Here is a 12672-nt window from a genome sequence, read left to right as displayed (position 1 = left end):
CTGCCAATGCAGGGGACATGGGTTTGAGCCCTGGTCTGGGAAGATCCCACATGCCACGGAGCAACTAAGCCCGTGCACCACAACTACTGAGCCTGCACGCTACAACTACTGAAGCCCATGCACCTACAGCCCGTGCTCCGCAACAAGAGAAGCCACCACAATGAGAAGTCCGCGCACCACAGTGAAGAGTAACCCCCCCTCGCTGCAACTAGAGAACGCCCGCACACAGCAACAAAGACCCAACGCAGCCAAAAATTAATTAATTTAAAAAAAAACAAACAATTGACTACTCTCTCCATATGCTCCAAATTCCTTGAAATGATATTTGTAAAAACAACTGAAGATTTACAACAGGGAAGAAATACAAGATAAAGGAGGATATCAGGAAGCCAGTGGTTTTGAGAAACTCCTATAAAATGGTTCTCAAAATGTGGTTCCCCCCCAGACAAACCTCATCAGCATCACCTCAAGCTTGTTAGAAATGCAAATTCTTAGGCCACATCCCAACTCCCCTTAATCATAACCTTTGAGGGCAGAGCCCTGCAATGTGGTTTTAACAAGCCCTCCAAGTGATTCTGGTGAACCCAAGTTTGAGAACCACTGTAAAACTGATCAGGCTGACAAGAAACAAGAGAGGAAGGCCTCAGCCCAAACCAGCCCCAGAGACAGCAATAGGAAAGGTAAAAGCAATTCCAGGGATACTCTAAGCTGAGTCCACAAGTGACAGAAAGCTGGAGGCCTCTAGCTGCAACAGTCAAGTGCTAACCTTGCCCACCTCCAAAACCAAGTGGTTGGTGGGAGTGGGAGATAGTTCTGCCCGGGATTAAACCTCAGATTAAAACCCTTTGTATTTTGGCAAAGAGATGGGAGTGAGGCCGAGACAATAGCCTAGATCTCTCGCCCACTCCCCATCCGTGTATTCTAAAAATTCTGCGTGAACAAGCTCCCTTTTCTCAGTCAAGGTAAACATCTATGGGAGCAAAGACGGCTTTTACAAATGTGGGAAAAACCCATACCCACGACCAACCCATTAATCAAGTGAATCTCTTTCATATATAAGAGTGATCCTTTAAGGACAACAAATAGTGATAATTAGTAAACTGAACAAACAGAACAACTGACAATCAATGGGGAAAACAAATAATTCAAGGAACAGAAAATAACATGAAAATTCTAATTGATATCTTTAGAAATGTAAGGGTACTACACCTTTGAAAAAAGCAATTAGAACACGAAAGCAATCTTGACTATTTAAAAACAAATTACTAAACTTAAAAACTAAACAGAAAAGCTAAATGATGTAATGGACATGCTTGAAGAGGGAATTAGTGATCTGGAGGATAACATTTCAAGAAATCTTTCAGAATAGAGCAAAAAGACCAAGACAAATTATATAAATCCAGTGAGAGGATCAAGTCAGGAGGTCCCATATTCACTTGATAGGAAGTCTAGAAAAACAAAAGGCAAAATGGAAAGAAAATAAAGAAATCATTTTAGAAATTGCCCTTAATCTAAGAATGGTACAATTCTTCAGAGTGAAAGGACCATTAGGTAAGCAGAATGAATGACATATATTATATTCCACATACCTGGGTGCATTACTGGTGAAATTTTAGGACTCCAAGCATAAAAAGAAAACCCTGAAAGTTTTTCATGAGGGGGAAAAATAAGTTTTTACCAATAAATAAAGAGAGAGAATCAGATTGGTGTCTGACTTTTAAGAAGCAATACTGGATGCTAGCAATCATGTTATAGCTTCAAAATTCTGAAGGGAAATGATTTTGAACCTAACACCCTAAACTGTTTTTTTTTTTTTAATTGAAATGAGGATTCAACATTTAATTACTTGATGATATGCTGCAGTAAACCAAAACTAACCCTGGGATGAAAGAAAAAGCAGTGAGAAGGAAACAGTGAAACTTATAGCTGTCTAAATAATGATGCATAATATCAAGACACAAACACACACACACACCAAGATAATAGAGATTAATCTAAAACAAATCTCACATGGTTACACCAGGAGAAGAGGTCCAGGTGGGGAAGTGACAGAATGCTAAGGTAACTGACTTAATCGGGAGATGGGTGGAAAATATGGCTACTGATTAACTGTAAATATAGAGAAAAAAGGTAACCCTTAAAGGAACAACAATAGGTTGAATTATTTCCAAAGCACTAAGAGGAAAAACAAGGAGAAAAAAAACGACAATCAATCAAGCCAATAAAATGGTAAAATAAAAACAAGCACGATATTCAGAAAATACAAAATACAATGGTAGGAATAGTCCAAACATTTCAACAATTTCAATTAACATGAATGGATTAAATTTCCCAGAGACTCTTAGATTGAACTTCCCCAAAGCTGTTTTGACTATATTAATTGGGGAAAATAGGAGCCAATGCAGAAAGTATTAAGGACAAAAGAGAATATCTCAGTTATAAAAGGCACAGCTCACCAACAGTCACATAATGCTTTCACATCTCAGAAATCAATTCATTAAATGGACAATAAGAATGTAGAAGGTCTGACAATTAACAAGTTAAATCCAAAAAAGAACAGGCAAGCCACCCCTCCCCCCGCCAAGTAACTCATAGAATATTTACAGATATTGACTATGCATTCCATAAAGTAGAAACCATACAGGTTACACTCTATCTGCTTGGAAATTTTAAACACATTAAGTAATTCCTGGTTTAAATATAAAGGCAATTGAATCTGAAATTACCCACTAGAAATAAACAACAGTCACCACAGCTTAAGACTGTCAGACACAGCCAAGGCAGTACTCAGAGGAGCATTTTCAGTCTTAAGTACATTTATTAGAAAACAAGAAAGATTGAAAATAAAACATTGCACAATACACCTTAAAGCAGTGATTGTCAACACCCCTGGAGATAGAGTGGTTCTTTGAAAGTAGCCTAGGAGTCTGTGAATTCCTTTATATATTTAAAAGCCTATAGAATTTGCATGCTAACCTGTGATAAAACTGCAGACCAGTCAAAATTTGAATATTAAGTCAGTTTGTAACATTGGTTACTTCATCTATCCTGATGAGATGAATTGGGTTAAGAGTCACATCTTTGAATAATGCAAGGTCTTATTCATTTTTCTATCTTTAATCCATTGAAGTAGTATACGAACTGAATTAATTAATGAACTGGACAGATAATTTTCCAAAATATGGAGCTCACTGGAGGAATAGAGTAAAGCAGAATAAAAAGGTCTGTATGGTGGTTACCAGGTTGGGAAACACTGACTTCAGTATGAATCTTAATCTCAGGTCTGTGATGTCACGGTGTTTTGTGCCTGGTGTTCCAGGATTTGGGATGGCATCTTACAGATGTAGAGGAACAAGAGGGCAGAGACCTGCTACCAGCTTTTTTGCCTTATTTCTTGAAGGCAAGATTCATGGATTTCAATAATCACAATGTCAGATAAAATTAATTTTCCAACTACAACAAGAGACTAATTTATAAAAATCCAGTTCCTTTGGCTGTACGTCAAAAGGGTGGAGCTCTAGCACTAGCTAGCACAAATGACTAGAACATAAGACCAGAACCTCTGGTATTATAGGAGATAAAAAGATCTTAGCAGCTATTTATTTAAAACATTTTTAGAAGGTTCAATTACTATCTTTATAGGACAAATTTTAATTATTTAAAACTCAGGTACCATGATTTCACAAACTACTGTTTATGCTATAAGAAACTAATTGAACCTCATCAAGTACTATACTTTACATACTTTTTCAAAGGAAAAATTTTTTAAAAGGTCCAATTCTAAACCATACCAAAAAGAAGCACTTCAACTGAATTGAAACACACACAGAGGCCATATCTGTAATGTTTCAAATGATCAATATTTGAGCTACTTAAATGCCAATAGGTGAATTTCAAAATGTCCTTTGAAATAAACAGTGAAAATTTAAATTTCAAGACCTTCTCATTATATTAATTTGCTCTGATTTATTTTTAAAATATCCCCCTTTGCTGAAGTTAAAGAATAACTCTTCCTCTCCCGTATTAAAAACAAAATGACTGTATTTCTCTCCCCAACCTATAGCTCTGCTCAGCTGAATTAAAAAATTTTTTAATTTTTTTCTTTACCACTAAACCAGTGCCTTCAATTCTTAACTGGCCCAAGGGCAGACTTCCTTACATGACAGCAATAAATACAAATAAAAAGTAGAATTCTGCCAGCAAATATTATGTATGATCCCAACAATACAGACACAGTCTTAAAAATCAGTTATGTATTTATTTGTATAGAGTCAAACGAAAGACTTGAAAATCCTACATAATAGCCCATGAGGCTTACAATTTAATTACTAATCCAGTTTAAAAAAAAAAAGGTTTTCCTCCACAAACTTGAAGATGTTACTATTTTACATGCTTCAGATATGTATGCTAAAACACCAGACACCTATTCATCTTTAGTTTTTGCAGAAGTAGTATTAAGTCCAAAAAAGTCTTTTTTGATGATGTACCGAACACACTGCAAAATCACGTTTCTTTCACGTCGAATGTCTGGAGCTAAAAGCTAAAAAATGATAAATAAAAAGATTAGCTGGTAAATAAAATATATCCAAGAAACACCATCTAAAATAGCATGTATGCCTTCTCTATATAAAGAACACAGAACAATAAAGATGTGTATTATATTTACTAATTATTTTACTAAAACACAATGCAAGAATATTTCCTTTTAACCAAAACTATCTAGCTTTAAGCACAAATGTTCGCATTTGAGGCCCTTTCTAGGACTATCAAGCAAAGGACAGGAAAAATAGGTTTAAAAGTCTACAATTCTTTCAATCTAAACGTCATGTCAAACAGGATCCTCCCAAACCCAAATCTATAAACAGTATAGAAAGTGGTAAGGAGATATGGTAAATATAGTAATAATGAAACTAGCAGTAAAAAATCCTAACACTGCTGGTCTTTCAGAACTGCCCATTTTTGGGCTTACTGTAATTGAAAGAAAGCTGAAAATCCCTGGTATCTAGAATACATAACCAAGGACTTATATGTGATTCGCCAAAAAGATTTAATGTAACTACTCATTTTACTTCTGATGTCATTAATGTAGTTCAGAAACACCCACACAGGACCTTTCAGTAGAAAGATGATTTAACATACCACTTATAAGGTAAACATTTAAAAAATGCAATTTACTTTATATAGCACCAAAATTTACAAAACCAGAGTACATTTCAGATCAATTTTATTAAGAAGCAACTGTGTCTACATGTATTATAACATGTCATAGAGTGTAGTCACAGAACACTTCAGCTACAGCAGAAGCATATATCTGACCAGGCAAAATCAGACTTTGCACAGAATGTCAATAGATAGTTTTACAATTCCACTAAAAATTTCAGAGTATTTCTATCACTCTTAGATACGAAAGTCTTGGATCTTTGAACAGCTTCGTGTCCATCACTTAGAATCAAGAGAGGCATTGCTTCTTTACAATTTGAAGAAAGATCATAAATTTCTGAGCACATCATGCTGAGAATAAAGCCAATAATGCACAGAATAAACATAAAACCCTTTCTCTCCCTTCAGCCTGCACTGTATTTACCTGTGCTTTCAACAGGAAAACTTTAAAAAGGTCAGTACACTTCAATACATATTTCTTTACCAACCACTTAAACCTAGATTCCTTTATTTTAAGCAGTTTTGAAAATTGTAATTATTCCACATTTACCGAATATCAGCTATATTTCAAATGCAGCTTCAGAATTAAGATACATAGATAACTCTTCAAGGAGCATATGTCTCTGGTAACCTTAAAATATACACACACAAGCCCAGGAGCTCTATCTTCAAGACACGAGAAGAACACAAAGATCAGAACATAAAGAAAAATCACTTACCATTTCCAGGAGATATGGATGGTGTGTTCTTGGTTCAAATAATGTTTGACAATTGCGATAATTCTTTTTCCTCTTAGGATTTGTGTTTTTAAAACTTTTCTTTTGGCTCTCATACTTGGCTTCTGAGAAATTTCTAACAGTTGCTTTAACATCTTGACTTGGTTTCTTAGGAGTACTGCTATGAAGAACCTGGTCTTCTGCCAGAATGTCTGCTTCAGTCTTGATGGGAGCTTCTAAATGTGATGAAAAATAAACACAAAAATAAAAAACAAATTAAAAAACAGGGAAAACTTCCAAAGATAACAAAAAAAACCCCCATAATATTCCCCTTCCCCAGCCATAATACTGGCTACTTATTAGTTAAAACTGAGCATGTACAATGTATTATACAAAATTTTTCAAATTGTGAGCTATGACTGCCAATAATTGAGGAGATTACCACAAAGAGCTACAGAAAATGATCCCTATGAAAGAAATAATACCAGATGGAAACTTGGATCTACACAAAGGAATGAAGAATGCCAGAAAGTCAATATGTGGATAAATACAAAAGACCTTTTTTCTCATTTGAAAAAAATTTTAAAGGTAATTGACTATTTAAAGCAAAAATAATAATAACAATGTATGTGGGGTTTATAACATCTATAGAATTAAAATCTAAGATAACAATAGCACAAAGGAAGGGAAGAGGAAAATCTAAGTATATTGCTGTAAAATTCTTAAATTACAGGAATACTTCATTTTACTGTGCTTCGATTTAATGTTCTTCACAGATAGAGTGTTCTGTATAAATTGAAGGTTTGTGGCAACATTGAGCAACTCTATCAGCACCATTTTTTCAACATCATTTGCTCACTTCATGTCTCTGTGTCACATTTTGGTGATTCAATATTTCAAACTTCATGTCTCTGTGTCACATTTTGGTGATTCAATATTTCAAACTTTCACTGTTATTAAATTTGTTAAAGTCATCTGTAATCAGTGATCTTTGATGTTACTATTGTAATTGTTTTGGGTCACCACAAACCATGCCCACATAAGACAATAAACTTAATTCATAAATATGTATGTTCTGACTGCTTCACCTACCTGCCATTCTCCCATCTCTCTCCTCCTTCTCCGCAGGCCCCCCTATTCCCTGAGACACAATATTGAAATTATGCCGGTTAATAACTGTGCTACGGTGGCCTCTGAGTGTTCAAGTGAAAGGAAGTGTCTCACGTTTTTCACTTTAAGTCAAAAGCTGAGACAGGCCAGAAGTTAGGCCTCTTGTACCAGTTAGCCAAGTTGTGAAAGCAAAGGAAAAGTTTTTGAAGGAAATTAAAAGTGCTACTCCAGTGAACACACAAATGATAAGAAAGGGAAACAGCCTTACTGCTGATATGGAGAAAGCTGTAGTGGTCTGGACAGAAGATCAAACCAGCCACAACATTCCCTTAAGGCAAAAACCTAATCCAGAGCAAGGCCCTAACTCTCTTCAATGCTATGAAGGCTGAGAGAAGTGAGGAAGCTGCAGAAGAAAGGTCTGAAACTAACAGAGATTTAAAAGAAGCTGTCATCATGACATAAAAGTGCGAGATGAAGCAGCAAGTGCTGATGTAAAGCTGCAGCAAATTATCCAGAAGACCTAGCTAAGACAATTAACAAAGGTGACTACACTAAACAACAGAGTTTCTATGTAGACGAAACAGCCTTGTATTGGAAGAAGATGCCATCTAGAATTTTCATAGCTAGAGAGGAGAAGACAATGCTTGCCTTTAAAGCTTCAAAGGACAAGCTGACTCTCTTGTAAGGGGCTAATGCAGCTGATGACTTAAAGTTGAAGCCAATGCTCCTCTACCATTCTGAATATCCTAGGGTCCTTAAGAATTATGCTAAATCTACTCTGTCTGTGCTCTATAAATGCAACAACAAAGCCTGGATGACACAGCACATGTTTATGACATGGTTTACTGAATATATCAAGCCTACTGATGAGACCTACTGCTCAGAAAAAGATTCCTTTCAAAATGTGACTGCTCACTCCTGGTCACCTAGGAGCTCTGATGGAGACGTACCAGGAGATTCATGTCGTTTTCATGCCTGCTAACACGACATCCATTCTGCAGCCCATGGACAAGGAGTAATTTTGACTTGCAAGTCTTATTATTTAAGAAGTACATTTTGTAAGACTATAGCTGCCATAGATTAGTGATTCCTCTTATGGCTCTGGGCAAAGTCAATTGAAAACCTTCTGGAAAGGATTTACCATTGTAGATGTCAGTAAGAACATTCATGATTCATGGGAAGAGGTCAAAATAGCAACATTAACAGGAATTTGGAAGAAGTTGATTACAACCCTCATGGATGACTTTGAGGGGTTTAAGACTTCAGTGGAGGAAGGAACTGCAGATGCGGTAGAAATAGCAAAAGGATCAGAATTAAAAATGAAGCCTGATGTGTGACTGAATTGCTATAATCTCATGATAAAACTTTCACAGGGGAGAAGCTGCTTCTTAGAGATGACCAAAGAAAGTGATTTCTCGAGATGAAATCTACCCCTGGTGAAGACTGTTGAATGACAACAAAAGATTTAGAATATTACATAAACTTAGTTGATAAAGCAACAGCAGGTTTTGTAAGGACTGACTTCAATTCTGAAAGAAGTTCTACTGTGAATGAGATGCTATCAAAGAGCACTGCATGATACAGAGACACTGTTCATAAAAGGAAGAGTCAATTGATACAACAAACGTCACTGGGGTCTTATTTTAAGAAACTGCCACGGCCACCCCAGCCTTCAGCACCCACCATCCTGATCAGTCAGCAGCCGCCAACAACAAGGCAAGACCCTCCACCAACAAAAAGATTATGACTCACTGAAGGCTCGGATGATGGTTAGCATTTTTCAGCAATAAAGTATTTTTTAATTAAGGTAAGTACACTGGTTTTTTTAAGACATAATGCTATTGCACTCTTAACAGTCTACAGTATGGTGTAAACATAACTTTGATATGCACTGGGAACCAAAAAATCTGTATGACTTGCTTTATTGCAGTGGTCTGGAACAGAACCCACAATATCTCTAAGGTATGACTCTATATATGCAGTGTTATAGTATCATTTGAAAGTATATTGTGATAAGTTAAAGTTGTATCCTATAAACTGTAGACCAACTCCTAAAAACTAAAACAAAGAGATACACCTAATAAACAAATAGAACCAAAAACAGATGAGACAAATAGAAACAAATATTGATAATTACAGCATTGACTATAATTATTTGTTTAAACACCCCACTTAAAAGGTTAGGTGGTATACGACCCAGCAGTCCCACTACTGGGCATATACCCTGAGAAAACCATAATTGAAAAAGAGTCATGTACCACAATGTTCATTGCAGTTCTATTTACAATAGCCAGGACATGGAAGCAACCTAAGTGTCCATTGACAGATGAATGGATAAAGAAGATGTGGCACATACATACAGTGGAATATTGCTCAGCCATAAAAAGAAATGAAATTGAGTTATTTGTAGTGAGGTGGATGGACCTAGAGTCTGTCATACAGAGTGAAGTAAGTGAGAAAGAGAAAAATAAATACCGTATGCTAACACATATATATGGAATCGAAAAAAAAAAATGGTTCTGAAGAACCTAGGGGCAGGACAGGAATAAAGACGCAGATGTAGAGAATGGACGTGAGGACACGGGGAAGGGGAAGGGTAAGCTAGGACGAAATGAGAGAGTGGCATGGACATATATACACTACCAAATGTAAAACCGATAGCTAGTGGGAAGCAGCCGCAAAGCACAGGGAGATAAGCTCGGTGCTTTGGGACCACCTAGAGGGGTGGGATAGGGAGGGTGGGAGGGAGATGCAAGAGGGAGGGGATATGGGGATATATGTATACGTATAGCTGATTCACTTTGTTATACAGCAGAAACTAACACAACATTGTAAAGCAATTACACTCCAATAAAGATGTTAAAAAAAAAAAGGTTAGGTGGTCAGACTGGTAAACAACAACAAGACCAACTACATAATGTCTACAAGAAACCAACCTTAAATTGCAGGCAGTCCTTGCTTTGCACAATTTGAACTGAGATTAAGTCTCAGTTACCAAGGAACAATGCAAGGTAAGGACTGCATATATAAAGTCAAAGGTTGAAAGTAAAAGGATAGAAGAAGATACTGTGTATACAGCAATCATAAACTTGGAATGGCTATATCAATATCAGACAAAGGAGACCTCAGAACAGGGACTATCAACAGCGATAAAGAGGGACAGTTCATAATGATAAAAAAGTCAATTTGTCAAGAAGACAAAACAGTAACACCTATAAACAGAGTTTCAGTATACATGCAGCAAAAGCTCACAGAACTGAAAGGAGAAATAGACAAATCCATTATTAAGGTTGGAGACTTGAATACTCTTCTCTCAGTAACTGAAGAACAATGAGACAGAAGATGAGCAGGGATATGAAACACCTGAGTACCATTAACAACCAATTCAAACTGACAACACTCGACCCAACACACATTCTTGTCAAGTTCACATAAACATTCACCTTGTGTTGGGGTATAAAACAAATCTCAATAAATTGAAAAACTGAAAGCATACAGAATATGTTCTCTGACCATAACAGAAGTAAATAAAATCAATAACAGAAAACTATCTTTAAAAACCTTCCAAAAATTGGAGCTGAACAACAGACTTCTAAATAACCAGAGTTAAAGGACATATCACAAGAGAAATTAGAAAATATTTTGAAATAAATAAAACTGGAAACAAAATGTGTCAAATTTGCGGGATGCAGCTAAAGCAATGCATGGAGGCAAACGTATAGCTCTGATTGCTTACATTAGAAATGAAAAAAACCTAAAATAACTTATCTAAGTTTCTACTGTAATGAGGTAGAAAGTGAGGAGGAAAGAAAGAGTGAAAGTGTGAAAATCAACTAGAAATAGACAATAGAAAAAAATCAACGAAGCCAGAAGGTAGTTCCTTGAAAAGATTTATAAAATTAATAAACACCTAGCAAGATGATCTGATCAAGTAAAAAGGGGGGGGACTTCCCTGGTGGCGCAGTGGTTGGGAATCTGCCTGCCAATGCAGGGGACACGGGTTCGAGCCCTGGTCTGGGAAGATCCCACATGCCGTGGAGCAACTAGGCCCGTGAGCCACAATTACTAAGCCTGCGCGTCTGGAGCCTGTGCTCCGCAACAAGAGAGGCCGCAACAGTGAGAGGCCCGCGCACCGCGATGAAGAGTGGCCCCCGCTTGCCGCAACTGGAGAAAGCCCTCGCACAGAAACGAGGACCCAACACAGCCATAAATAAATAAATAAATAAATAAAAATTGTATAACTTTAAAAAAAAAAGAAGAAAAAAGGGGGAAAAAACCCCCAATTTATAGTATAAGGAATCAAAGAAGGAACATCACTATAAATCCTACAGATATCACAAGAAAATATCACAAACAACTTTATGCCAATAAATTTGACAATTGGTCAAATTGAACCAAATTCTTTTGAAAAATACAAATTACCAAAATTGGCTCAAGGAAAAAATAGAAAATCTGAATAGTGCTATACCTATTAAGGAAATTTGATTAATTTAGAATTTTCCCCCAGAGACAATGCCAGGTACAGATGGTTTCACTACTGAATCCTACAAACAAGAAAAAATTGCAGCAATTCTACACAAACCCTTAAAAGAGGAGGAGGAAACAGATCCCAACTCATCCCAAATGCAGACAAAGCCTATAAGAGAAGAAAAACACAGACTAATATTCCTCAAGAACACGGATGCAAAAATCCTTAATAAAATATTGGCAAATCAAATCCAGTAATGTATTAAACAGGTAATACACCAAGACCGAGCAGACTTTATCCCAGGAATACAGGGTTGGTTTGACATTTGAAAATCAATCGGTGTATTTCACCATATTGAGAAAAAAAAAAACAACAACCATATAATCAGTTGAAAATTCACAAGTATTAAGATAGGAATTCCCTCCTCTCAGCCCCAAATGGTTTTTCTATATTTTTGATTACCATGAATTATAGGCTGATGTGATAGAAAGAGTTCTATTCTAGAAGTCGGGAACTGAGTTCAATTGCCTGGACAAGAGTGTAACAGGCTAATCATATGCCTCAAAACCCTCAACATTCAAGCATTACGTAGGACTGAATGTGGAAATTACATTTGAAAGGAAGTACAGGGTAAGTGTTAGAAGCACAGACTCTGTTACAAACTGTTAGGTTCAAGTTCTAGATCCAAGACTTCCTAGCTGTGTGACGTTGGAGCAGCTACTTATCTCTGCCTAAATTTCCTCATAAGTAATGGCACCTACTTCATGAGGTTACTGCAATAATTAAATGAGTAAAGCACATTAAACAGTGCCTGAAACAGAGTAAGCACTGTATAAGAATTTGCCCTGATAGTGATTTTAATGTGCCTTCAAAGTAATGGGGAAAAGAGGAAAATAAGAGAAATATAACCATAAAACAATGGAGCTAAGAATTCACAAGTGGTTTGCAGAGTTCAAAACTAGGGAATAATAATTAAAGGCAAAAAAGAAAAACTAGGGCACTATTTTCTATTATTTCCTTCCCCTTCAAGTATTGCTCTCCCAATCCAGGAATAAAAAAGTCAAATGAATCAGAGCCTATATTGTCAATTCCCTGCTAAGGAATGAGGAACTGGGACCATTTATATGTTTCTTGAGGTTCACAACGTTTTCCAGCTTAGTATCATATTTTAACGTAATATTTATCAATCCAAATAGATTTAAAACATAGCCACTGAGT

At 36.4% G+C, this 12672-nt stretch overlaps 1 protein-coding gene across 1 annotated transcript in view; it reads right to left on the bottom strand.

The window, feature by feature from the left end:
- Positions 1–3897: 3897 nt before the first annotated feature.
- NUFIP1 (nuclear FMR1 interacting protein 1) overlaps positions 3898–12672 on the bottom strand; it is a 46845-nt gene continuing 38070 nt past the window's right edge. Inside the window, exons 9-10 of the mRNA XM_068526688.1 lie at positions 5880–6112; positions 3898–4540 (exon numbers count right to left, since the gene is read on the bottom strand). Coding sequence (XP_068382789.1) covers positions 4424–4540; positions 5880–6112 — 350 coding nt within the window. The 3' untranslated portion in view covers positions 3898–4423. The remainder of the gene's footprint in view (positions 4541–5879; positions 6113–12672) is intronic.

This window comes from Eschrichtius robustus, chromosome 18 (assembly GCF_028021215.1).
Source record: "Eschrichtius robustus isolate mEscRob2 chromosome 18, mEscRob2.pri, whole genome shotgun sequence".
Lineage (NCBI taxonomy): Eukaryota > Metazoa > Chordata > Mammalia > Artiodactyla > Eschrichtiidae > Eschrichtius > Eschrichtius robustus.
This window is presented reverse-complemented; position numbering and strand designations above follow the sequence as displayed.